Source organism: Entelurus aequoreus, linkage group LG04 (assembly GCF_033978785.1).
Source record: "Entelurus aequoreus isolate RoL-2023_Sb linkage group LG04, RoL_Eaeq_v1.1, whole genome shotgun sequence".
Taxonomy (NCBI): Eukaryota; Metazoa; Chordata; class Actinopteri; order Syngnathiformes; family Syngnathidae; genus Entelurus; species Entelurus aequoreus.
The window spans coordinates 62,225,546-62,249,273 of NC_084734.1; the positions used below are offsets into that span (position 1 = coordinate 62,225,546).

Below are 23,728 nucleotides of genomic sequence, written 5' to 3' on the forward strand. Positions count from 1 at the left end.
TGTTCCGAGCATGCCGCCTACAGAGCCCCAAAGTCCCCGCAGCAGCGCAGGCTTCCCCCGGCCGAGGACACGGCTGGGACGCTTTGGTGAAGCGTGTTATCGACGCCTTGTCCCCATTGATGAAATGACGAACATGTGTGCAGGTTGTGACGTCACTCCTGCAATAAAAGACCACGTGACCCTCGCAACGTGTGAGTGGGCTGCACTCTCCACTCCCCCTAATGTGTCCCCCCCCCCCCCCTATTCTTTTTACAATCCTCACTTGAGGCAATACCCTATTTTCCGGAGGAGGGAGGGGTGGTCTTGTCGTGCGCGGGCGGCGTGTACGCGCACTACTCCTAGCGGTGGTTGGCTGCTACTGAATAAAAAAAACAAAAAAAAACCAGAGTCACCAACCGAGCGTAGAGAGAGAGAGAGAGAGAGAGAGAGAGAGAGAGAGAGAGAGAGAGAGAGAGAGAGAGAGAGAGAGAGAGATGGGCATCTTGTTGGGATGAAACACGGAGCAGTGTGACGATGACGGCGAAAGGCAGACATAAAGGTAAAAAACCATGCTCCTTTTTGCGTGTGTGTGTGTGTGTGTGTGTGTGTGTGTGTGTGTGTGTGTGTGTGTGTGTGTGTGTGTGTGTGTGTGTGTGTGTGCTGACAGCGGTGCTGATGCTGCGGTGATGGGAGGAGGAGGAGAGGTGCGGGGGGTTCAAGGATGCTGCCACGAGAGGGGGGGGGGCTGCATTTTTTATTTTTTATTTTTTGGTTTTGACGTTTTATCGTGCCTTTCACTTCCGATGTTGACGTTTACACGATGCATGTGCGCGCTTTTCATTGTTGGAGACCTCTAGATGTGGACCACAGCTGCGGCTGCTAATCGATCGGGGTTTTTAAGTGAAAACTTTGGCGTCACATTTTGGCTTGATGGCCGCCCACTTTTGCAGGTCCTTTGTTATGATCAGATGTATTACAGGTATATCCTTCAAACACGAACATGACAGTCCTCAAAGGCCTCGTCCATGTTGAAGACTCCTCCTTGGCTCCCACCCCCCCCACCCCCAACCCCCCCTGGTTTCCACTGGCGGTCAAATGAGAGACAAAATGGAGTGAGGGGATGCATGCATGCATGCAGGGCTGCCATGATGGCGATGGTGATTCGTGCCGCGCTAATGATGTTATTGCATCATTGGATTGATGGAACATTTCATGGCCAGGCATGTAGGAGAGGTGGGCTTTGCACACGTTGTCCTGTTTTATGTGGCCACAACATGACAACCCCCCCCCCCCCGCGCCCTTCCTCACGTCATGTGCGACGATGCCTGGTCGACTCTCTCTCTCTCTCTCTCTCCCTGGTAATAATGTCACAAGGTCTCTCTGCCGGAAGAAGCCGAGGTGACAGCTGGACGCGTCGCTCGGGCATGCCCCGGTATTCCGTGCGTGAGTCGTGCTCACAGGAAGCTGGGGTGTGGGGTGCATGTTTGCCACGTATAGCTATGTAGTGGGTGTGCAAGCACAAAACTACACTGTGCACTATAGATCAGTGGTCCCCAACCTTTTTGTAGCTGTGTCTCAGTGGTTCTTAACCTTGTTGGAGGTACCGAACCCCACCACTTTCATGTGCGCATTCACCGAACCCTTCTTTAGTGAACAATAAAATGTTGTTTTTTTTTCAAATTCAAGACAAAGATATATGTTTTTGGTAACACTTTAGTATGGGGAACATATTCTAAGTAACAAAGACTTAATTTAGAGTTTTTTGGACACTAGGGGAACATATTCTAAGTAACAAAGACTTAATTTAAGAGTTATTTGGTTAGGGTTAGGGTTAGGGTTAGATGGTTCGGGCCAGGGTTGGAGGGTTAGGGTTATAATAAGGCCATGCCGAATAAGGCATTAATAAGTACTTAATAATGATTAGTTAAGAGCCAATGTGTTACTAATTTGCATGTTAATAAGCAACTAATTAATGGTGAATATGTTCCCCATACTAAAGTGTTACCATGTTTTTTTACTGGTGCACAAAATGAACCGTGCATGAACATCACCTTGTTCAAAGAACAAAACCAACACAGTGCATGAACTCACAACAAATTACACACCTGCAAATCAGTCTGATTTCTGCTGTTGCCGTATCCGTAATACGCCGATAGGGAGAAGTTTTTATTTACACGATGAGTCGGGTGTGTTTTGACCTCCGCCAAACCCCTGAGCCCGACTCACCGAACCCCTAGGGTTCGATCGAACCCAGGTTAAGAACCACTGATCTATACTGACATATAAAATGTAGGAACCAGAAATATTAATAACAGAAAGAAACAACCCTTTTGTGTGAATGAGTGTAAATGGGGGAGGGAGGTTTTTTGGGTTGGTGCACTAATTGTAAGTGTATCTTGTGTTTTTTATATTGATTTAATAAAAAATAAAAAATACGAAGGTCCTGAGTTCAATCCCGGACTTGGGGTCTTTCTGTGTGGAGTTTGCATGTTCTCCCCGTGACTGCGTGGGTTCCCTCCGGGTACTCCGGCTTCCTCCCACCTCCAAAGACATGCACCTGGGCATAGGTTGATTGGCAACACTAAATTGGCCCTAGTGTGTGAATGTGAGTGTTAATGTTGTCTGTCTATCTGTGTTGGCCCTGCGATGAGGTGGCGACTTGTCCAGGGTGTGTACCCCGCCTGAGATAGGCTCCAGCGCCCCCCGCGACCCCGAAAGGGACAAGCGGTAGAAACATGGATGGATGAATAGAAGAGGCAATTCCTGAAGGAATTGTGTGTGAATGCTCCAATGTTGAAGTTGAACCGAAATGCTGACAGAATGTACCGTATTTTTCGCACTATAAGGCACACCAGATTATAAGGCGCACCTTCAATGAATAGCTTATTTCAAAACTTTGTTCATATATAAGGTGCACCGGATTATAAGACGCACCAATGCACCCATTAGATGGAGCTGCGCTGAAGGGAATGTCAACAAAACAGTCAGATAGGGCAGTCAAACTTTATTAATAGATTACAAACCAGCGTTCTGACAACTCTGTTCACTCCCAAAATGAACAAACAGCTGTTATATTATTTTCCCCGAAGTAAAGTCAGTGACGTGGTGTTTTGTTTATCTTTTAACAACAGCAAGGTATAACATGTAGTGCAACATTTATATCACATAGTGGAGGGGAACTTTTCCCTGATTCAATAAACACGTAAAAAACAGTGATACTGTTACGGTAAATCAAACGTTAGTGCAATCACAATATAGTAACACTCAAAATAGTGCAGTGCAATAACAATATCAATAACGCAACGTTGCTCAAAGGTTAATGTCACACAACACAACACACAAAATAAACATGTAAAGCTCACTTTATGAAGTTATTCCTCATCCACGAATCCCTCAAATTCTTCTTCTTCATAGTCCGAATTAAACACCATTGATTCGTTTATGTTAAATTCTCTCGTTGCTGCTCTATTTCCGTGTTCTACTGCGTGACTGATCGTCTTAAGTTTAAACTCTGCGTCGTAAGCGTATCTCTTAATAGGAGCCATTTTTGGGTTAGAAGCACTTCTTCTTCTACGGGGGAAAATGAACTCGGCGGTTGCTTACCGTAGAAGAAGAAGCGCTTGTTCTTCTACGGGGGAAAAAGAAGTTGGCGGCTGTTTACCGTAGTTGCGAGACCTAAACTTTATAAAAATGAAGTTTAGGTTTGTTGTGGCTCAATATTGGTCGATATATAAGGCGCATCGGATTATAAGGCGCACTGTTAGCTTTTGAGAAAATTGGAGGTTTTTAGGTGCGCCTTATAGTGCGGAAAATACGGTAGTATGAATGTAAGAATAGTTTGAATGTTGGAATGGTTTGAATGTTGAAGAGCTGACGCTCAACTGAGATGCTAATGGAATGTAGGATGTATTTAGAAATGGTTGAAATGTTGAAATCGTTTAAACACTGAAATGGTTTGAATGTTGTAATGGTTTGAATGTTGAAGTGTTTGAATTTCCAGGAAAACCGGAATTTGGTTTGGAACTTGGGAAAGTGTTAGTTTGAATGTCCATGATGAGTGGAATGGTGAAAATGCAAAAAAAAAAAAAAAAAGGAATTATGGTAAATCTGGTAATATTTTTTAGAATTGTTGAAGTAGAGCACATAATTCCTGAACAGGCTGAATATTTTGAAGTTGGAACGGTTTGAATGAGATGAAAAATGTGGGAATTGTGAAACTTTGTAGAATGTCCCATTGATTTCAATGGGAATTTCCCCCAAAGCTGGAATTTTTTTGAAAATGGTAAAAAAAAAACTGGAATGGGCTGAATGAGTTGAAATGGTTGGTGTTGAAATTTCGCAAATCGGTCGAGAAATGTTTAAGTAGTAACATGTTGAATAGAGAAATGGTATTACGGAATTCTGGGAATTTCGGGAAAATCTGGAATTTTTCCAGTTCAAAAAACAACTTCGTATTTTGTCCCGATTAAGAGGAATGTTTTGACGGAGGAATGGTTGAAATGCGTTGAAAAATGTGGAAAATCCTGGAATTTTTTTGAACTTGGAAAAATTATAGTTTGAATTTCCAGAATGGTGGAATGTGTTGAAGGTGGAATGCTTTGAATTGGTTGAAAAATGTGGAAATTATGAAAGTTTGAAAAATGGCCAATTCATTTTGAATGGGAAAAATGTCCAGGAAAACCTGAAATTCTGGGAAATCTGGGAATTGTTGGACTTTGTCAAGGGAAACCCTGCGATTCCTGAATAGGCTGAACAGTTTGAAGTTGGAACGGTTTGAAATCGGATGAAAAATGCGGAAGGTAGAGCGTGCCAAAATCTAGAGAAGAAGAATAATAATAAGTTGAATAAATAGATGAATGTTGGTGTAGAAAACCATATGTGTGAATGCTTTGGAGCATTCACACAATTAATTTCTCCCAGAGACAGCACGGTGGTTGGGTGGTGTTGCCTCACAGCAAAAAGGTTCTAGGTCCGGAATTGTGTGTGGAGTTAACATTTATCTTGTGTTTTGTGTGTGGGCTCTATCAGGCCTTTTTCCCTCCCACATGTTAGTCAGTGGGAAAAAAGGTCCATGGTAGGGGGCCGAAATAAGAAAAAAAGAAATGGCTGTAATAGCGATGACGATATTAAAACCATTGCATGTTGTACTTATGTGGAGCTAAGCAGAAGTACTGCGGCTCGAAGGGTTAAAAAGGATGAGAAAATAGTGCTCCAGGTTCATGGCTGTGTCACAACTATACACTTAAATGAGTACAGTGGAACCCCATCCATCCATCCATTTTCTACCGCTTGTCTTTTTCGAGGTCGCGGGGGGAGCTGGAGCCTATCTCAGCTGCATTTGGGCGGAAGGCGGGGAACACCCTGGACAAGTCACCACCTCATCACAGGGCCAACACAGATAGACAGACAACATTTACACTCACATTCACACACTAGGGCCAATTTAGTGTTGCCAATCAACCTATCCCCAGGTGCATGTCTTTTGATGTGGGAGGAAGCCGGAGTACCCAGAATAACCCACGCAGTCACGGGAAGTTTCCGAGCCCAGGATTGAACGCAGGACCTTCGTATTGTGAGGCACACGCACTATCCCCTGTACCACTGTGCTGCACGTAAATGGCAAGGCCTTGACCTTCGATCCCTCAGGCGGTACTACATCAAAAAGCAACATCAGTGGAACCAAGATTGATAAATTCCATTGGTTCTTGAACAGGGTTAGTAAACAGAAAAGTTTGTATATTGAAGCAATTTTGTCCATAAGACCCAATGTAAATATGAATAATTGGTTCCAGCCTCTACAAAAGTATGTGTTTTAATAAAAGCTAAAGTGCTATACCAGGGACATTCATCGCAATAGTTTTGTGGGCCACATTTCCAGAAAGCTAAGGACCGGGGGCCAAACTTCTCCATTCAGTATTAGTCTTATTTTGTATATTCCGAAGAACCAGACACCAAAGGTAGTATCGGTAGTATACTAGCGAGATTAGGTCCATATTCTTATTTTCACAAAAAATGTTTTGTGTTGTTATTGTTCATGTTTACAAACGCAGGGAATTATTCCTTTGACACAGGAGGACTTTGAGGGCGAAAATGATTTAAAGTATATATACTAGTCTTTACTTTTGTTTAGTTACTGCGTGGGCAGCACGGTGGCACCGGTTTATGCGACGTCACGTGGGTTCACTTCCTGTTGCAGAAATGTATGGATCTTCATATTCATCACTACAGCGCACAGCCTGTAGGTTCAATGTACACAATACAATCTCAGTTGCATAGACAGCGATGTGTTTATACACGTTTAGATTGGGCTATATTGTTTTTAATTAGGAATTATGTTATTGTCTCTAGTATTCATGTTAGCATTTAAGCTAGCTACTGTGCTAGACGCTCCCCCAGGAAATGAGCACTATCGCCGTGAGTTTATCAAAGTGCGGTAATCAATCACGATTTTACGCTAATTTCACTTTGAAACTGTAACACTAACTGTAGCATTATATTTGTAATGCAGAGGAACATCACACAACTGGGCAGCACGGTGGACCAGGGGTTAGTGCATCTGCCTCACAATACAAAGTTTGATCCTGGGCTCGGGATCTTTCTGTGTGGAGTTTGCATGTTCTCCCCGTGACTGCGTGGGTTCCCTCCGGGTACTCCGGCTTCCTCCCACCTCCAAAGACATGCATCTGGGGATAGGTTGATTGGCAACACTAAAATTGGCCCTAGTGTGTGAATGTGAGTGTGAATGTTGTCTGTCTATCTGTGTTGGCCAGGGTGTACCTCGCATTCCGCCCCAAACGCAGCTCCAGCACCCCCAGCACCCCCAGCAATCCCGAACGGGACAAGCGTTAGAAAATGGATGGCTGGATGGATGGTTACTGTGTACAGTTGACTTTCTTTTTTATCAATCAATTGTATGTAATTAAAAGAGAATAAGGATCCAGTTTAAATATTGTGTTGATAAGTTAAACTGTCAATAGCGCTCAGCATAAATATGTTGGAATATGTATAGTTAATACATGTGATTAGCTTGGTATCGGACTATATCACATTGGTATCGGAATCGACGGCATAAAACTCTGATCAGATAATTCCTAGTAAATACAGTGATGAAAGTTGGAAAAGGAACCAAAATAAAGTAGCCGAAGCTGTCCCTGTGTCAGTCTTGTGACTGACTGGCAGTCAGTACAGAATCTACCCCACCGGGATAGACTCCTGCTTCTGGCGTTGGAGTGATGGATGTTTGTTTATAAATACATATATGCTTTTACATCACGGCTCCCCCTGCGTTGTAAACATCCAGGCCACCAAAGCTCAGCTGCCTCCACACTAGAGCAATTGTGCAGCTTATACCCTCATGCATTAGTCGTAATAGCACACACACACACACACACACACACACACACACACACACACACACACACACACACACACACACACACACACACACACACACACACACAAACAGAGCGACACCACACTGCAATTCATCACACCTGGAGAGAATGATTTAATGTGTTTGGGCTGAAGGGGGATGATGGCATCAGTCACACAGACAGCACTGTGTCGCTCAGACTGTTGCCTACGTTATGGATTTTAGTGCTGTTTGTCAGATAGAAGTGCACGGAGACGGAGCCAAAGGACAAAGCATACCCGCAGGAATGGACAGAAAGTGTGGGGGCGAGGCGAGAGAGAGAAGAGCGAGAGAGAGGGAGTGTGTGACAAGGCCACAGAGGACTCTTGCTGGAGCAGGGAAGCACAAGAGGAGGGCCAAGGCCATGAAAATGATCTTACACCTTTCTAAAGCGCTTATGATGGAAACCCTCCACAAGTTATCATAGCCGAATATGTTATTGATACTGCAGAGGACTGTACTATAGTTAAAACAAATAAATGCATTCTATATTATTGCATATTTATTGGCGACAATGTTTTCTTTGAAAAGCTTGGCATTAATTCAATTAGCATCTGTTAAGAATTTTCAGATTTAGATGTATGTTTAAGGTGTGGTGATCTCGTTCTGTGCGATGTGGAAGTGCAGTGTTGTGAGGTTGGTGGTTTTAGGTAATCCCCGGTTTTATTTTTTTGCCACTCAAATTTATGAATGGTCGGTCTGGTAAGAGAACTTCACTGGATTTCCTGGAAAGCTTTTGAATTTTCTCACGGCACAACTTTAGGAATTTGCTGCGCAGTAATGGTTGTAGCTTTTTTTCTGAAAGTGGGGCCAGGTGTAAGAATTTAGAAACTGAAGGATAGAGATCTAACGCTGTTAACGTTTCTTGTCATGGTTATCATTATTATCACGGTATTGTTGAATTTGTATGAATTGTACTGTACTTGTAGGTGATGTACGATACCACTCATTTTCTTTCCGATCCGATACCGAGTACAATTTAGGGTGGTAAATGAGTTATTTGAGTAGTAGATAGTAGTTTTTTTTAAACTTTTGTTTAGTTACTGTGTACTATTGACTTTGTTTTGATCAAACAATTGTATATAATCAAAAGAGAATAAGGAACTAGTTTAAATATTGTGTTGATAATGTTAAACTGTCAATACCACTCAGCATAAATACATTGGAAAATGTACAATTTATACATGTGATTAGCTTGGTATTGGTATCGGACTATATCGCATTGGTATCGGTTTCAGTTACGCGACATAACGTAACCAATCCAACACCGATATTTTGTGCAAATATACCCAGTGTGTCTGCTAAAACTAAAAAAGTTGTGTATTTCAAATAACAACATATCATAGCATAAAGAATGCAAGACTAGAGTTACTTATTTATTTCAAACTCTGTAGCATATTGAGGTAGTGGCATGGATATATATAGCCAAACTAATACAACAGAAGGGCAAAATCATACAAAGTACACAAAAATGGTGTTGCAAGTCATTAAAAAAGGAATTACGTAAAATAATAAAAGCATTAAAACTATTCGAATAAAAAGTGATTGATAATTCAGTTACATGAACACATTAACGTAAAAAATACTGAACATGTAAACACCACTCAACAAAAGGATCTGACACATTGCTTCATTCACAGGTTTAGTTACTTTTTTTACACTGTGTTCCTGTTAATGTTACACATGATCTAAAATAAGTGTCAAAAGTATCGATATTTTAATTTAAGAATCCATATTACAGCATAACTATCTGGTATCGGCGGTATCAATATTTCAGTATCGATCCGCACATCACTAGTACTTATACACACAATGAAACCTTTTAACCAAGTTTTGGCTTACCTACTCAGATGTGATTATACAAGTTTAGATTGGTGTGACTTTTCTTAATGCGGAAAGACGTTAATGCTGCTAGTTATTGTAGCATTTAAACTAGCCAGCCAGCCTTTAGCGTACTTGCTTGCTTCTTCAGGAAATGAGCAGTATCACCCGTCCATTAGTTTATCAAAGTGTAGTTATCAATCACGCTTTTACAATAGTTTTAATTTAAAGAAGAACTATGTAACTTTTCGACCTGTAAAGTTTGAGTCAAATATGTTGGTTCCTACTGTGGAAAGATCAGTCCTACTGAATCATTGTGGTATTATTGTGTCAGTTTGTATGTACGTGACAGTAGTTTCTGACGATTTACAACGCAATGCGCTGGTCCTCATAGGAAATGTGGTCTGCATCGGTCCACTGGTGCTGCTAAAATCAAACAAAACTGAAAGTTCTTAAGTGGGGCTTAATTTAAAATGGTAATACTAACCGTCTGGAGTTTTACTGCGGTCCATCATTAGTACTGTTTATTGTTACGTCCCTCATCTCCAAATATAACTACCGTAATTTCCGGACTATAAGCCGCACCTGACTATAAGCCGCACCAGCTAAATTTAGGGGAAAATACAGATTGCTCCATATAAAAGCCGCACCCGACTATAAGCCGCAGGGTTTTGATGTGTAATTACCGTAGTATATAGGGGTTCCTGCTACCACGGAGGGGATTGTCAGGACAGAGATGACTGTTTGGGAACGCAAAGCGTCCCATTTATTAACAATAAATATTTCAATCATTCAATCAAACTTTCACATCTTTGACATGGCGAACAGCATTCGTGCAGAGTACAAATAATACAACGGTGCAAAGTAATACAAAGTGCTCGCCTGTACGTTATCAAAATAACCAGCCTACCGGTATATGAAAAGTCAGTCTTTAATCATTGTGTCATTGTCTTCCTCCTGCGTACTAAAACCACCAAAATCCTCTTTGTCTGTGTCGGAGAAGAACAGGCCGTAAATAAGCCGCACTCTTGTATAAGCCGCAGGGACCAGAACGAGGGGAAAAAGTAGCGGCTTATAGTCTGGAAATTACGGTACATATATTCAAGGAGTAAGGCAGCAATGGTGGGAAAACATTTTTTTCCGAGAGATGCAAATAAATTCCAAAGTAGTCAACACTACTATCGCTAATACTGCCCATGCATTGTGTTTGGCAGCAGTCAAGGATCCAAATTAATCTAAAACGTCTTATTATATTGCTGATGGTATCATAAAATGTGGCCATTGCTTGATGAAACTAAACCTGAGCGAGCTTTATCAAATAATAGCATCACTCAATTGTGCCATTTTATTATTGTAGCTTGAAAAATATGGGAGGCCATCTGTATTTTAGCCCTTTCTTATCAGTGGAAACAGAAAACGGAACACAAACAAAGCATCACATTAAAAATAGGTACAGTCTGTTGATGCAATGCCTGTAAGAGAGATAACAAAAAGGGGAAGAGTAGGCAATGAAACCGATGAGGGAGCACAGGTCCTCCATTGTACGAGTATGTGGGGAAAATAGTAGCAAGCTACGTCTCACTGTAATGCCCTCCAACAGACCCTTGTTACAGTGCACATTTTGGTTTGTAAGCACAACCGTCGCTAAAAGTGTGAGTCATAGCTGTGTTCCATTTATATGTCCCACACAGTCATTGTGATGTGACTGCTGGCTGAGTAGAGGATGTTGTTAGTTACATCCTCACTGGATGCTTGATGGATAGTAATAGTAGTGTTTTTATTAACAAATCAAAACGTTGCTCTCTTGATGCCTGTTGTGCTTTTTTAAAATTTATTACAAAACATTTACTATTACCAAATGTAACTATTTAGGAAATGTTGCAATGTAGATTGACAAAATTGCTCTAATCACTGGAATTCTATTTGCTGAACTACTTGTCGCTAGGCCTTCTATTGTTTGAAGGGAAAACTACAGGCTTAAACAGACCCTCAATAAGGACAATACTCTAAAAAAATATGATACATTTTCCACATTATTTTACCATTTAAATTACTGCTCAGCATTATTTTAGTAGCATTGCATTGTTTAGCATACTGTATGCATGTGTGTGTTTACTAGGGATGCTCTCATCAGGGTTTTATGCTGCCGCATCTGATACGAATCATCCATGAATAAGATCGGCCGATACTAATACTCACCGATCACATGTATCAACTGTAAATTTTTCCATGTATTTATGGAGAGTTCGATTACTTTAACATAGGGCTGGGCGATATATCGATATACTCAATATATCGCGGGTTTGTCTCTGTGCGATATAGAAAATGACTGTATCGTGATATTTGAGTATACATTCTCACGCAGTTGCTTTTAGCTGCGGGCTTTACACTACATGTATTTCCCACTCTTTCTTGTCTCTCCTTCTCGCAGAGACATAAAACAAGCGCACCTTCTTACAAACGTCACATGTGCAACGTCACACGCTCCCGCGGAGCAGAGAGGTAGCGACATGGTAACGTTAGCTGTGATGCTAACGGTGCGGTGCAGGTGGTAATACGAAAGAGAGAAGGTGCGAATCTGGTAACAAATGGAGGAATAATTAATTCCCAAGAAAAACAGCCCGGGGTCCATCGTCTGGCGGAGTTTTGGCTTCAAGCGGGAAGATGTTGAACATTTGTGCGGCAAAAGCGTTGTTGCAAAAAGTAGCAGCACTGCTAATGTAGCATCATTTGAAAAGTCACCCGCTAGAGAATGAAGAGTGCTTGAAACTGCATGTCAACATCTCCGTTCGGTGCCACAGCCAACAAAATGCCGAAGCAACTATTTCCAGATCAACACCGTATGAAAAAAAAAATCAACAACAGAAGGAGATAACGTCCGCAGGAACTTACCACATAGTGAAGGACATACATTATTTGATTTCCTATTATGCAGCTCATTTTTATTTGACACTTATTGAAATGTTTTGTGTGACATCATCAGAGGTGGGTAGTAACACGCTACATTTACTCCGTTACATCTACTTGAGTAACTTTTGGGATAAATTGTACTTCTAAGAGTATTTTTAATGCAACATACTTTTACTTTTACTTGAGTATATTTATAGAGAAGAAACGCTACTTTTACTCCGCTCCATTTATCTACATTCAGCTCGCTACTCGCTACTAATTTTTATCGATCTGTTAATGCACGCTTTGTTTGTTTTGGTTTGTCAGACAGACCTTCAAAGTAGGATCCATGCATGCCTGCGTTTCACCAATCACATGCAGTCACTGGTGACGTTTGACTCCGTTTCACCAATCAAATGCAGTCACTGGTGACGTTTGACTCCGTTTCACCAATCACATGCAGTCACTGGTGACGTTTGACTCCGTTTCACCAATCACATGCAGTCACTGGTGACGTTTGACTCCGTTTCACCAATCACATGCAGTCACTGGTGACGTTTGACTCCGTTTCACCAATCACATGCAGTCACTGGTGACGTTTGACTCCGTTTCACCAATCAAATGCAGTCACTGGTGACATTTGACTCCGTTTCACCAATCAAATGCAGTCACTGGTGACGTTGGACCAATCAAACAGAGCCGAGCAGTCACTTAAACAAGTTGAAAAACTTATTCGGGTGTTATCATTTAGTGGTCAATTGTACGGAATATGTACTGTACTGTGCAATCTACTAATAAAAGTTTCAATCAATCAATCAAAAGTGTGAAGGAAAAAAGATACTTTTTTATTTCAACCGTACGTCTCTCAAGAAGTTTTAGCTACTTGTAAATCATTAATACTCGCCTTCATTGCGACAAATAAAGTATGTTTCTTACAAGTATCATCCCTGCAGGACGAGGAACAGCTAAACATGCTTCACTACACACCGTAGCTCACCGGCGTCAAAATGTAAACAAACGCCATTGGTGGATCTACACCTGACATCCACTGTAATGATACCAAGTACAGTAGCATATCTAGTCGATACTACTATGATTACGTCAATATTTTTTATTATAATATAATTATAATATTTTTTTGGCATCACAACATCTTCTTTCGTTTTTAAAAAATTTAATATTATGTTTATAAACTCAGGAAATATGTCCCTGGACACATGAGGACTTTGAATATGACCAATGTATGATCCTGTAACTACTTGGTATCGGATTGATTCCCAAATTTGTGGTATCATCCAAAACTAATGTAAAGTATTCAAACAACAGAAGAATAAGTGATTATTACATTTTAACAGAAGTGTAGATATAACATGTTCAGAGAGAAAATAAGCAGATATTAACAGTAAATGAACAAGTAGATTAATAATTCATTTTCTACCACTTGTCCTTCATAATTTTGACAAAATAATAGAATGGAAAATGACACAATATGTTACTGTATATGTCAGCAGACTAATTAGGAGTTTTGTTTGCTTACTTACTAATTAAAGACAAGTTGTCTTGTATGTTCACTATTTTATTTAAGGATAAGCTTGCAATAAGAAACATATGTTTAATGTATCATAAGTAAATAAAGCCAATAATGCAATTTTTTGTAGTCCCCTTTATGTAGAAAAGTACCGAAAAGTATCGAAATAATTTTGGTACCGCTACCAAAATATTGTTATCGGAACAACACTAATCTCGTATTACATACAATTGTTGAGCTAAACAAAGTCAGTATTACACAAAAACTAAACAAAAGCAAAAACTTCTATCGACAACTCATTTAATCCTTTGGTTTATGCCCTCAAAGTCCTCCTGAGTCCAGGGAAGTATTTCCTGAGTTTGTAAATATGAACATAAACAATATCGACCTAATTACTCGAGGTAATTAACTGTACTTATACTACTTTTGGTACTGAGACCACACATCTATGGATCAATCTGTGTACTGACTGTGACAATGCTGACAAACTAACAGTTGTTATGTTATCCTCTCTCAAACTCGTATTATTCTACTTGTTAATTTCCTGTTACGTGGTTCAATCTACACTTCTTAAACTTTACTAAGCAATTGTTTCTTCTGTTGTTTCAAGCTAGCCTATTAGCATGCCTGCTCTTGGCCTGTTCACAATGTGTAACATGTTTAGCCCCCTTTCAAGTGACAATGTTATTTGACAACGATTAAGTACTCAAAGAGTGAAGTGAAGTGAAGTGAATTATATTTATATAGCGCTTTTCTCTAGTGACTCAAAGCATGTGGGTGGCACTGGGAGCAGGTGGTTAAAGTGTCTTGCCCAAGGACACAACGGCAGTGACTTGGATGGCGGAAGCGGGGATCGAACCTGCAACCCTCAAGTTGCTGGCACGGCCACTCTACCAACCGAGCTATACCGCCCATATAAGAGGTCATATTATGATTGTTTTTCTACATTTAAAACATTTCCTTGTGGTCTACATAAGATGTAAAGGAGGTTCGTTGGTCAAAAATGTTCATAGATTATGTAATACAGACGATCTTTAAGCCCCTTCTGGCCGTCTCTTCAGGATGTGCCTTTTGTGTGCGGTCTTATTCACGTGCCTTCACTTTGACCTTGTCTTCTCCCCGTCAGCCATGTTATAGTTTTTAGCGCTTCCATATCGAGTCTACTGACAGATATAATTTAGAACTACTGCTACTTTGTATTAGAAATGACAACAGCGGAGGTTGCATGTGCATGTACGAGCCAGTATGACCCACATGAGGATAGAGAAAAAGAAGGAAATTATTGACTACACAGTCAGACTGTAATGGCTGTCTCGCGCAAAGCTCTCCAGGTTAAACTTTACCATATATGGAGATATCCACTAACGTCACCAATGGGAAAAACGTCACAAATTGGGCAAATTCCAAACTTCTTTTTTGGAGAAAGTATGAAGGAAGGCAAGATAGTTTAATGAATATTTCTGCCATGCCTCTATGGCAGACCTGGGCATTCTGCGGCCCGCGGGCCACATCCGGCCCTTTGTGCGTCCCTGTCCGGCCCGCGTGAGGCCAATTATAAATTACAAAATAAATTTAAAAAAGTATCTATGTCGAGTGTGCAATACAACGGTGCTGCTTTTGTTTTGAAAATCGTTATTTGTATTACTTCCGTGTGGACGTATGCGTGTGCGTGATTGTGAGCGAATGTGAACAGCTGCAATCGCAAATTACAAAATAAAGTTGAAAAAACATCTATGTCGTGCGCGCAATACAACTGTGCTGCTTTTATTTTGAAAAGTATTATTTATGGGCGTGTGTAACCTGCGAGTGAAGGTGCACATGCAGCGACAAGTGATGCACGCTTTACACCCGAGACGCTAAAAAGAGAAAAGTTGATGAGGAATGGCGTGTTTCCAACAAGACATGGACTGCCAAGCAACGTTCCCTCTAAGGTGCGCGCCTGCGCAATTGCGCACTGCTCAAGCGTCCGCTGCGCGCAGCAAATATATGCCGCGCACCAAATCAAATCCCATCTGAATTCTAAACAAAATAAACATATTTATTCTATGTCATTTTGCAATGCAACTTTGAGTGACAGTGACAACAAGCGGCCCTAACGGTGTTCGTCAACACCGTTCAATTGAACACCGTTCAATTATTGTAACGTCTATCGAGATGCTTCGAGGACAGGAATTATATCCATCACTTTATTGAGCAAAACTGTTTATATTCGGACATAACCACACCAAAAACATGAATAAAACACTTCTATCTGGAAAAACTAGACATTTTCTGCCGTACAAACCAGGCCAAAAGCAACTTGTCATCTGTCACCAACACGCATACCACTAAGCCACTGGTGCGTTTATGGCCACACAAAAAGTCGGACAACTCAAACACCACACAAAGTTACACTATGACTCCTCAGTCATATGTGTGCTTATTTTACTGTCATTTATTATTAATGTTAATTTATTTATATTAGTCATGGAATGCTGTTACACACACTATGTTGAAGTATTACTATTATTATTAATTATTATTATTATTATTATTATTATTTATCTTACGGTATATATCAAAAATAATATTGAGCAAAATTGAATTGAAATATTGTGGATGTGGCCCTCAAGCAGTGCTCGGGTTGCTCATGCGGGCCCCGGTAAAAATTAATTGCCCACCCCTGCTCTATGGTTTGCTTTCAAATATTTGGAGCTTATGCAGATCCCAAGTACACAAAATCAGGTACCAATAGGCAATAAAGGTAGTTTTTTTTATAATAGGTTCCCTCTAAGATACTAAGCAATGCAGTTTATTTGACCAAATGGAAATTATTAATTAATTTAGAGAAGCAGCTCCACATTGTGTATGGAGATACATACCGTAATTTCCGGACTATAAGCCGCACCTGACTATAAACCGCACCAGCTAAATTTAGGGGAAAATACAGATTGCTCCATATACAAGCCTCACCCGACTATAAGCCGCAGGCGTTTTGATGTGTAATTACCGTAGTATATAGGGGTTCCTGCTACCACGGAGGGGATTGTCGGGACAGAGATGACTGTTTGGGAACGCAAAGCGTCCCATTTATTAACAATAAATCTTTCAATCATTCAATCAAACTTTCACATCTTTGACATGGCGAACAGCATTCGTGCAGAGTACAAATAATACAACGGTGCAAAGTAATACATGAACACTTCCTTCGCGCAAACTGTCGCTGACGCTCTCCTACTCTTTGTTTTGCTCTCGTTACCTGGCGCCAGATGTCTGCCTCGGTCTCGCGCATCCTCGGTAGTGCGCGCCCCTGGTTACCGTAAGCCGTAAAAAAAAACGCACCGTTGTATAAGCCGCAGGGACCAGAACGAGGGGAAAAAGTAGCGGCTTATAGTCCGGAAATTACGGTAATTAGCTGTTAGCCGCTTGTCAGCCGGCGGACTAAAATTAAATAGTGTCAGCCAGAAGGCATCTGTGTTTGTTATTGGGATTAAAAGGCATTAATTGGCTGTGACGATCACACACTTTTTCACAAAAATCGACTGATACTGATCGGCACAATCCTATTGTTTACTGTATAAACTATGTACTGTATGTCAGTACGTTGTTTTGCTTTGTTGCGGACATTAGTCACGTTTACAGTAAAACAATAGGTACAAGGTTTACACACAATAATACACAATTGTTTAGAGGGGTTGTGCATGGGCCAAGTAATAATCCATTAAATTTAGGTGATTATCTTTACGAAAGGAGCAGACATAGGCTGTGTTGTCATCTGAGAGGCTTTTACACTGCCTGCTACAGGATATTTTCTGTTTAAAGAGTAGGGAAGACGCTGCCTGTGTGAAAGGGAATGGCAAAAACTTGTTTTGAAGGCAATATCACTGTCTTGGTCGTCACCTGTCTGGGTATTTGCTGTGCTGTGACGCTGTGTAAAAGCACAGACATTTATGTTTCATTTGCTTGAAAATAAGATGCAAAAAATGCAATGATCAAAAAACACTGCAAATGTAAAGGAGCAGAAAGGAGTCTTTCGGATATGGCCTTTTTTTTCAGTTGCACCGTCTTCAGTATTGTGGCTATTTTGCAGGATCTCTGTGTAAAAGAGGCTATAGTGGCGTCAATGAAACGGTCCAGCTCTTAAAAATCATAGCGGCATCAGCATTGTTTGTTATCCTTCAAGAACCAGGAAGTGTCCTGCTAACCACCTAACTACCGTATTTTCCGAAGAATAAGCTGCTACTTTTTTCCCAAGCTTTGAATCCTGCCGCTTATTCAAAAATGCGGTTATTATAAGGATTTTTTTCCCCCACTAACGGCTAGATTATGGAATGGATTAAGCAAAGAAATCAAACAATGTACAAAAATGATCCACTTTAAGAAACTGTTCACTCTCAAAGTTTTTAAAAATTATCCAGGAAGAAGTATCCTGATAAACATCTTGAACATTGTTAAAAAAGGAGAATATTTTATTCATCTCATTAAGGATGAATAAAGACATCAATGGCTTTTCTGTTTTATTTAATTGGCTGTTTTACTGCCGTGTTACAGGCACCGTTTATTAAGGTATGCACATAAACATTTACAAAATCTGTAAATATATAAATATGTAATTTCACAATGTACAGGTAGATATCTGCAGCTTACAGTCTGTTGCGGCTAATATCTGAAAAAAAAAAAAAAAATCTAAAATTTAGTGGGTGCGGCTTATATAGTTCGGAAAATATAGTAGTTGTATGTATACCAGGGGTGTCAAACTCATTTTAGATCGGGGGCCACATGGAGAAAAATCTACTCCCAAGTGGGCCGGACTGGTAAAATCACGGCACGATAACTTAAAAATAAAGACTACTTCAGATTGTTTTCTTTGTTTAAAAATAGAACAAGCACATTCTGAAAAATAATATTGTTGTTGTTGTTGTTTTTTACACTTACATGTTGCGGTTAATAGTATTCTATCTTTATTTGTCGCTATTAATACTTTCTGAATAAATTATGTGATAATGTTCATCAGTCAACTCATTGGTGTTAATTTCCAATCTATCAAGATAGAAAAATATCAACATCAAATTACAGGACATTATTTATGTAGTTTGCTCATTTTCCTCAACTGGTGCACTAACATAATTTGGTTTATTTTTTTTTTACATATGTAGCATCATCTACAAAGATACAAAGAATTGCTATTGCGACATCTAGTGGACACATTTAAAACAGCAGTTTCTTTCATTCAAAAATTTCAGCTCATTTTTGTACTTAGCAAACTCATCCCGCGGGCCGTACGTTTTTGACACCCCTGATGTGTACACTACACTACAATATAGTCATTATAACAACTAATCAAACAGTTCCTAAGTCATTTGTTTATTACAGAACACCGAGCGTCACTTTCAGAAAGTAGTCCTATAAAGAGTGAGTGGTTTCATGTCAATATAAGAGTACTCTTAGGCGTATCAGTTCACCAAAGCTGAATGATGGCCGTATCTAATATGCACACATGCATGCATGTATTCATGCATGCACAAACGCACCACTTCTGGCATGGCTTGGGGCACTCTGGGCACATTTCCTTTTAGTGCAACATGTTCCCGTCCCCTCATGGCTGCCCCAAGGCCTTGTGTGAGCTGCATTTTAGGATAAGTGTGTTCGATTTGTGTGTCGTCTCACGAGCAGGGGGTCCCACCTTGACAGGTCTGTGTGTGCCCAGCGAGGAGGGCGGCAGGGCACTGTCTATTTATAGAGAAGGCACTCCAGGGAGAGAGAGAGATTGTCTAACGAGGGCAGGCTGTTGGGAGATAGACAGATAGATAGACAGATAGACAGATAGATGGATAGATAGATAGATAGATAGATAGATAGATAGATAGATAGATAGATAGATAGATAGATAGATAGATAGATAGATAGATAGATAGATAGATAGATAGATAGATAGATAGATAGATAGATAGATAGATAGATAGATAGATAGATAGATAGATAGATAGATAGATAGATAGATAGTACTTTATTGATTCCTTCAGGAGAGTTCCCTCAGGAAAATGCTTGTTGTGTGTCTTTTTGTGTACACAGATGGCTCTTCATGTGTGTAGTGTGCATTAATTGAATGACTTCAAACGTATCTTTGCACCACCACCTTCAAATACCCATGCTTCTGTCAGCTGATGTGGGTCAACGGCAGCAGATAAACATTAGCACAAAATCACAACTATCAGTCCTCAGTTTGTGCTACTCCTTTCTTTTAAAGACTTGCTCTCATTCTTTCATCCTCCACTTCTTCCAGCTTCATTTATTCATGCGGCGCCCAACAACAGAATGAAATGTGTGTGATCATGGTATAAAGGCAACCTACATCTAGTGTCGCGCACACTGCCACTCTCCATTCTGTACCCGTCACAATGAAGTCATCATTTCCATGCACTTCTCTACTTGGCGTCTTCTCCACCTGTTTGTAGGACACAACAATATCTTCCGTCATGTCCTCTGTTCCTGTCACTCCCGCCATCCCGCAGCAGTGCGAACAGTGCCTCTCTGTCGTAAAAACTGATGAAATCGCCCCGTAATTGATTTGAGCCATTATGAATGGTGCACTCAATAATGGGCGGACGGATTCTGATCAGATTCTGCTCCAGTTAGGGTATTAGGCCAGCCCAAACGAATTTAGGGGCTTTGGTTGAAAGCCATGTCATAGATGTATGCTCAGGCTAGTGACATTTTTGGCAGAGCTGGCGGCTTCGCCACTTCACTTCATAAATTCCACACCAGGGAGTTTGGCTGTGGAGAGTGGGCCGGAGGACGTAAACAATAAAACAGTCGATTGTGTAGGAAGCTAAACGTGATCGTGTCCATAGTTATAAACTGGAAAACAATAGTTTTAAAGTGAAATGTTTATACTATTTACAAAATGTCACACGCATACTTAGAAAACCACATGGTCACAGCCTCAACCTGCCTGTCTACTCAATCTGCAAAAGAAAAGTAACAGTATTGATTGGGGCACAGACACAAAGTGGAAATTTAGATAATCAATCATTGAAAGTTTACTTGTATAGCCCTTAATCACAGATGTCTCAAATGGCTGCACAAGCCACAACTACATAATCGGCTTAGATCCCACATCAGGGCAAAACTCAACCCAATGGGAACAACATGAAACCCTCGAAGGGACCGCGGATGTGGAGACCCCCCCTTGGGTGACCGGTGCAATGGATGCCGAGTGGATATGGTTAAAGGCCTACTGAAATGAATTTTTTTTATTTAAACGGGGATAGCAGATCCATTCTATGTGTCATACTTGATCATTTCGCGATATTGCCATATTTTTGCTGAAAGGATTTAGTAGAGAACATCGACGATAAAGTTGCAACTTTTGGTCACTGATAAAAAAGCCTTGCCTGTACCGGAAGTAGCGTGACGTCAACAGTTGAAAGGCTCCTCACATTTCCCCATTGTTTTCAATGCAGCTAGAGCGATTCGGACAGAGAAAGCGACGATTACCCCATTAATTTGAGCAAGGATGAAAGATTTGTGGATGAGGAACGTTAGAGTGAAGGACTAGAATGCAGTGCAAGACATATCTTTTTTCGCTCTGACCGTAACTTAGGTACAAGCTGGCTCATTGGATTCCACACCCCCTTTTTTTCTATGGTGGATCACGGATTTGTATTTCAAACTACCTCGGATACTATATCCTCTTGAAAATGAGAGTCGAGAACGCGAAATGGACATTCACAGTGACTTTTATCTCCATGACAATACATCGGCGAAACACTTTAGCTACGGAGCTAACGTGATAGCATTGTGCTTAACTGCATATAGAAACAAAATAAATAAACCCCTGACTGGAAGGATAGATAGAAAATCAACAATACTATTAAACCATGGACCTGTAACTACACGGTTAATGCTTTCCAGGCTGGTGAACGACGCCATTGAAGCTAACTTAGCAACCAGACCTCACAGAGCTATGCTAAAAACATTAGCTATCCACCTACGCCAGCCAGCCCTCATCTGCTCATCAACACCCGTGCTCACCTGCGTTCCAGCGATCGACGGTGCGACGAATGACTTCACCCGATCACAGATGCGTTCGGCGGCCCGGAGACGGAGGAAGTTAAGGTGAGTTCGGCGGCTAGCGCGTCTGTTATCCACCTCTCAGTCCTCCTGTTGTGTTGCTATAGACCGCCGCTAATACACCGATCCCACCTACAACTTTCTTCTTTGCAGTCTTCATTGTTCATTAAACAAATTGCAAAAGATTCACCAACACAGATGTCCAGAATACTGTGGAATTTTGAGATGAAAACAGAGTTTTTTGTATAGGATTCAATGTGTCTGCATACTTCCCGTTTCAACGAATGACGTCACGCGCATACGTCATCATACATAGACATTTTCAACTGGAAGTTTAGCGGGAAATTTAAAATTGCACTTTATAAGTTAACCCGGCCGTATTGGCATGTGTTGCAATGTTAAGATTTCATCATTGATATATAAACTATCAGACTGCGTGGTCGGTAGTAGTGGGTTTCAGTAGGCCTTTAATAATGTTAGAGTCCAGTCCACAGAGGGGCCGGCAGGGGATCCTCTTGAATGGAGACATGTCAGCAATGCAGAGAACCCACGCAGTCACGGGGAGAACATGCAAACTCCACACAGAAAGACTTTGAGACCGGGAATCGAACCAGGGACCTTCAGTATGTGTTTGTGAGTAATGTGTTTAATTTGACCTATGCATTTACCTGGTCACTGAACAAATTATAACCTTCAGCCTTTCAGGTAACCATCCAAAGTTAAGGTAAAGGAGCACATATGTCCAAAATAAATGGCGTGATTAATATGCATATGTCCATTATTATTGCAATATTTTTTTGTGATTTTTCACATGAGTTAACTTGTTAATTTTGACACCGCTAATAAATATATATTTGTTAGAATGTGTACCGTATTTTTCGGAGTATAAGTCGCTCCGGAGTATAAGTCGCACCGGCCGAAAATGCACAATAAAGAAGGAAAAAAACATAAAAGTCACATTTTTTGGGGAAATGTATTTGATAAAACCCAACACCAAGAATAGACATTTGAAAGGCAATTTAAAATAAATAAAGAATAGTGAACAACAGGCTGAATAAGTGTACGTTATATGACGCATAAATAACCAACTGAGAACGTGCCTGGTATGTTAAGGTAACATATTATGGTAAGAGTCATTCAAATAACTATAACATATAGAACATGCTATACGTTTACCAAACAATCTGTCACTCCTAATCGCTAAATCCCATGAAATCTTATACGTCTAGTCTCTTACGTGAATGAGCTAAATAATATTATTTGATATTTTACGGTAATGTGTTAATAATTTCACACATAAGTCGCTCCTGAGTATAATTCACACCTATAATTATAATTCACAACTATGAAAAAAACTGCGACTTAAAGTCCGGAAAATACGGTAATTGTATATAAACATTATTTTCAAATAATTATCTTTTTTCTTAATTAATAAAACACTATATTAATATTTTCATATTTTATATACTGACTTTATAGTTTATAGATGTCAAAACAATTACAGGAGAGGAGCCATGGCGAGAATGACAAAATAGAGTTATCAGGCTTTCCCAATCTGGAGCCAGATCTCTAAAACTAATGCTCACCTTCCAGAATGGAATTACCGTGTGGATGAAAGGCCAAAACTAGGTATGTGCAATATTACCACATACAATGTAGTAAAAACAAAAAAAGGATCCTATTGTTGGCAATGTGATTCTAACCAATGTAGTGTAGCTGCAGCATTGCTGCTACTTTGCAGGAGCATTTTACGTCACTAAAGGAACTTTATGGTGAAAGCTGGTGAGAGCATGAATGTTAACAACATTTCAAAAACAAAGACCACAATGGAAGCTAAACCAAAAATTGAATGCCAAAAACAGGATTTGTTTGGATTTAAAAAATCAGACAGGGACCATCAACAGTAGGCTAATCTAGAAAAAATGCCGCCAACAAGTCATTGCTAGCGACTTGAACACACCTATTTATTTCTATCACTCAAGACACGGCATGAAAATAGCTAAAAATTACCTCAAAACTACAAAGTGATGAAGAGAAAAACCCACAAG

General features: G+C 40.4%; 1 protein-coding gene across 2 annotated transcripts in view; it reads left to right on the top strand.

Moving 5' to 3' along the window:
• The first annotated feature begins 308 nt into the window (after window positions 1-308).
• LOC133648900 (protein phosphatase 3 catalytic subunit alpha-like) overlaps window positions 309-23,728 on the top strand; it is an 89,463-nt gene continuing 66,043 nt past the window's right edge. The window contains exon 1 of one of the 2 annotated variants that reach the window (XM_062045425.1): window positions 309-538. In XM_062045425.1, the coding sequence (XP_061901409.1) occupies window positions 514-538 (25 nt within the window). In that variant the 5' untranslated portion in view covers window positions 309-513. The remainder of the gene's footprint in view (window positions 539-23,728) is intronic. The other variant, XM_062045424.1, reaches the window with a different exon arrangement.